We start from the raw sequence: 3097 nt of genomic DNA on the forward strand, positions 1-3097 counted from the left end.
ACAAAGAAATATTCCAAATACATATACATAAAATATATATACATATAAAATTATAAAATAATTATTATATTTAAACTCAAAAAATATTAGTAATAGTAATAAATATATATATTATTATATTAAATATATATGTTACATTATGGAAATGTATTGTATTTAATAAGAAGAAAATTTTAAATTATTTTTAATGTTACTTAAATAACATTTTTTTTTAATTTTTTTGAGATCTTTATGTAATAGTAAGCAATTTTTTATGGTATATATATTATTTATTAACAATGTAATAATTGAAATAAAAAATATTAATTATAACTTAATTTAATTAGTAATTAAACTTAATAATTCCTGTATATCACATAAATAAATACATTATTAATAAATCAATATTTTTATAGAAATTTATTTAATATTTTATTTAAAAGTAGAGAATATGTCAAGAAAATGAATATAAAATATTTATATCAAATTTAAAAATTTTAAATATCACAGAATTATTACATAATTAATATTTATACAAAATTTTTCAGCATACTTTCGATGTTTTTTATACATAACAATAATAAAAATAAATTTTGTACAAAAAAGTATATATTTAGTATATTTTTTCATATTACATTCTTTAAAATAGAATATATAATAAAAGTTTTTTAAATATTTAATATTTGAATAAGCATTATACATATACATAAATAATAAAATAAAAAATTATTATATATATAAATAAACTTATATAAATGCTTAATGTATTATATAAAATTGCACATATTTTTAATTATATTCATATAGTTATAACATGATTACATATTATATATTATCTAAATAGGTCTTATTTTTTATAATATAAAACTTACATATAAAAAAATATATATATTTATATACTCATAATCATTGATATGATATTAATAATAATTATTACAAAATTTAAACTCTGATAATACATTTTTACAGTAATTATAGTTATAAAATAAATTTATAAGTTGAACTATCATTAATATATTTACTCAGTATATTAAAATTTTTGTTGATGGCAAAATTTTAATTATGTTAGAATAGTTTACTATTAGTTTATTCATCATTACTTTCATTTTTTATAGGAACAATATTGTTTATATTAGACATTATTTTAATATCAGTAGTTTGAGTTAATGGTAAATTATTGAATGAATTTCTAGTTGTATTAAGATTTACTGCACCACTCATTTCTTGTTTTTCATTATCATATTGATTAATGTTAGTATTAATATTTATAATATGTTTTTTCATATGAGTTGTTAAATTTCCACTATGATAAAAGTCTTTTCCACAAACTTTACATTGAAATGGTTTAATTCCAGAATGTATTCTTTCATGAATTGATAAATTTCCACTATGTCTAAATTCTTTACCACATACAGTACATTTATATGGTTTTATACCTGAATGAGTTCTTAAATGTGTTGATAAGTTTCCACTATGACTAAACATTTTTCCACATATTTGACAACCATAAGGTCTTTCACCAGAATGTGTCCTCATATGGATAGCTAAATTTCCACTATGGGTAAAACATTTCCCACATTGATTACATTTATAAGGCCGTTCTCCATTATGAGTTCTCATATGTATAAATAAGTTACTTTTATGTCCAAATTCTTTAAAACATATTTCACATTGACATTTAAGTTTTTTTCCTATATTTAATTCTGAAGAATTTTTAGATGGTCTTCCAGGACGATTAGATTTTATAGGAGATATAGGTTCAGAAATTGTTATTTGATTTACAAATTTTGTTGATTGTATATTATTGATTTGAGGAAATTGTGATTGTTCAGCTTTTTGAGTCATATCTATATGATGTCTTTGATTCATTTGATTCAAACTTTCTTCCTGATTAACTTGAAAAATTGTATTATTTTGTACATAATTTTTCATATATGCTAATGAATTATTTTCCTAAAATATTTAATATTTATGATTAGTTTCTTAATAAAATATTGCATAAATTGTATGATTTTATATTTACAATTATTTGAATTTAATAAATTAATAAATTAAATAATGTATAATTTTAAATGAAATTATATATTTTTAAATATTTATAATATTTATTGAAATTATAAAACCTACTTCAGTTTGAAATAAACTGCATTGACCATGGATTTGATTTTTTGAATGTATTTCATTAGATAACTGTGCATGATTCCAAAATTGTGATAATTCATTATATTTATAATCTTCTTCAATAAATGAATATTTGGAATTATTTGGAGCATTAACTTTATCATCAGAGTTAACATCTTCTATTCTCATACATTCATGTTTTATTTGTAGAGGATGAAACATCTATACATGTATATATATTAAAAAATAATTAAAATTATTAATATTTTTATGTTATTTATTAAAAATAATTAAAAGAATTTTAATTTATTAATTGATTTATCAAAATAAAAAGGCTATATTTCAAAGAGAAGATATTTTTTTTAGAAATTTAAAATTATTAATATTGAATAATTATTTGCAAGACAAATAAATAAACATTTAAAATTTATATAAAATACACATACATTTAAAAAAAGATATTTTAAAAGTAATAATCACTGCACTATAAGTTTCAATTCTTCATAGTTTAGTCAAAAAATCAATTTTAAAACAAACAACATGACTGACATACACTGTCACTTAAACACATTTATTTATTATATGTATCTTGTGCAAAGAAATAGTTATTTATAAACATTTTTGTAAAATATCAATATATCAAATAATTAAAGGGCTGTTTTATTAGATTAAAAAGTTCAATTTATTTCATAAATAATATAAATTTTTTATATTATCAACAGTGCCATCTAGGAAAACTACTATCTTTTGGAGGGCTAAATTACTAATTTTTGAATTTTATTATCTTTTACACCTAACTAAACATTTTAAATATTTTTAAAATTTAAAATTAAAATTTAAAATAGATTTAATGTATACATTAAATCTCAGAACAAATAATACAATCAAATAAAAGATAATTTTACATAAAAAAATAAATTAAAAAAAAAATAAAATTTAAGACTTCAATTTCAAGTAAATTAAAATTAAAAATTTTTATATAAAATTTATTATAAAA

General features: G+C 17.3%; 2 protein-coding genes across 3 annotated transcripts in view; one reads left to right on the forward strand and one right to left on the reverse strand.

The window, feature by feature from the left end:
* The window catches only part of LOC102675317 (transcription initiation factor IIA subunit 2), a 14843-nt gene that overhangs the window by 7770 nt on the left and 3976 nt on the right, over window positions 1–3097 (forward strand). The window lies entirely within an intron of this gene.
* LOC102676328 (zinc finger protein 846-like) overlaps window positions 973–3097 on the reverse strand; it is a 2688-nt gene continuing 563 nt past the window's right edge. The window contains exons 1-3 of one of the 2 annotated variants that reach the window (XM_006615724.2): window positions 2547–2746; window positions 2107–2322; window positions 973–1932 (exon numbers count right to left, since the gene is read on the reverse strand). In XM_006615724.2, the coding sequence (XP_006615787.1) occupies window positions 1066–1932; window positions 2107–2322 (1083 nt within the window). In that variant the 5' untranslated portion in view covers window positions 2547–2746 and the 3' untranslated portion in view covers window positions 973–1065. Of the gene's footprint in view, window positions 1933–2106; window positions 2323–2546; window positions 2747–3097 lie in introns of those variants that run through there. The other variant, XM_006615725.2, reaches the window with a different exon arrangement.

The sequence above is a fragment of the Apis dorsata genome, unplaced genomic scaffold (assembly GCF_000469605.1).
Source record: "Apis dorsata unplaced genomic scaffold, Apis dorsata 1.3 scaffold_231, whole genome shotgun sequence".
In the NCBI taxonomy this organism is placed as follows: domain Eukaryota; kingdom Metazoa; phylum Arthropoda; class Insecta; order Hymenoptera; family Apidae; genus Apis; species Apis dorsata.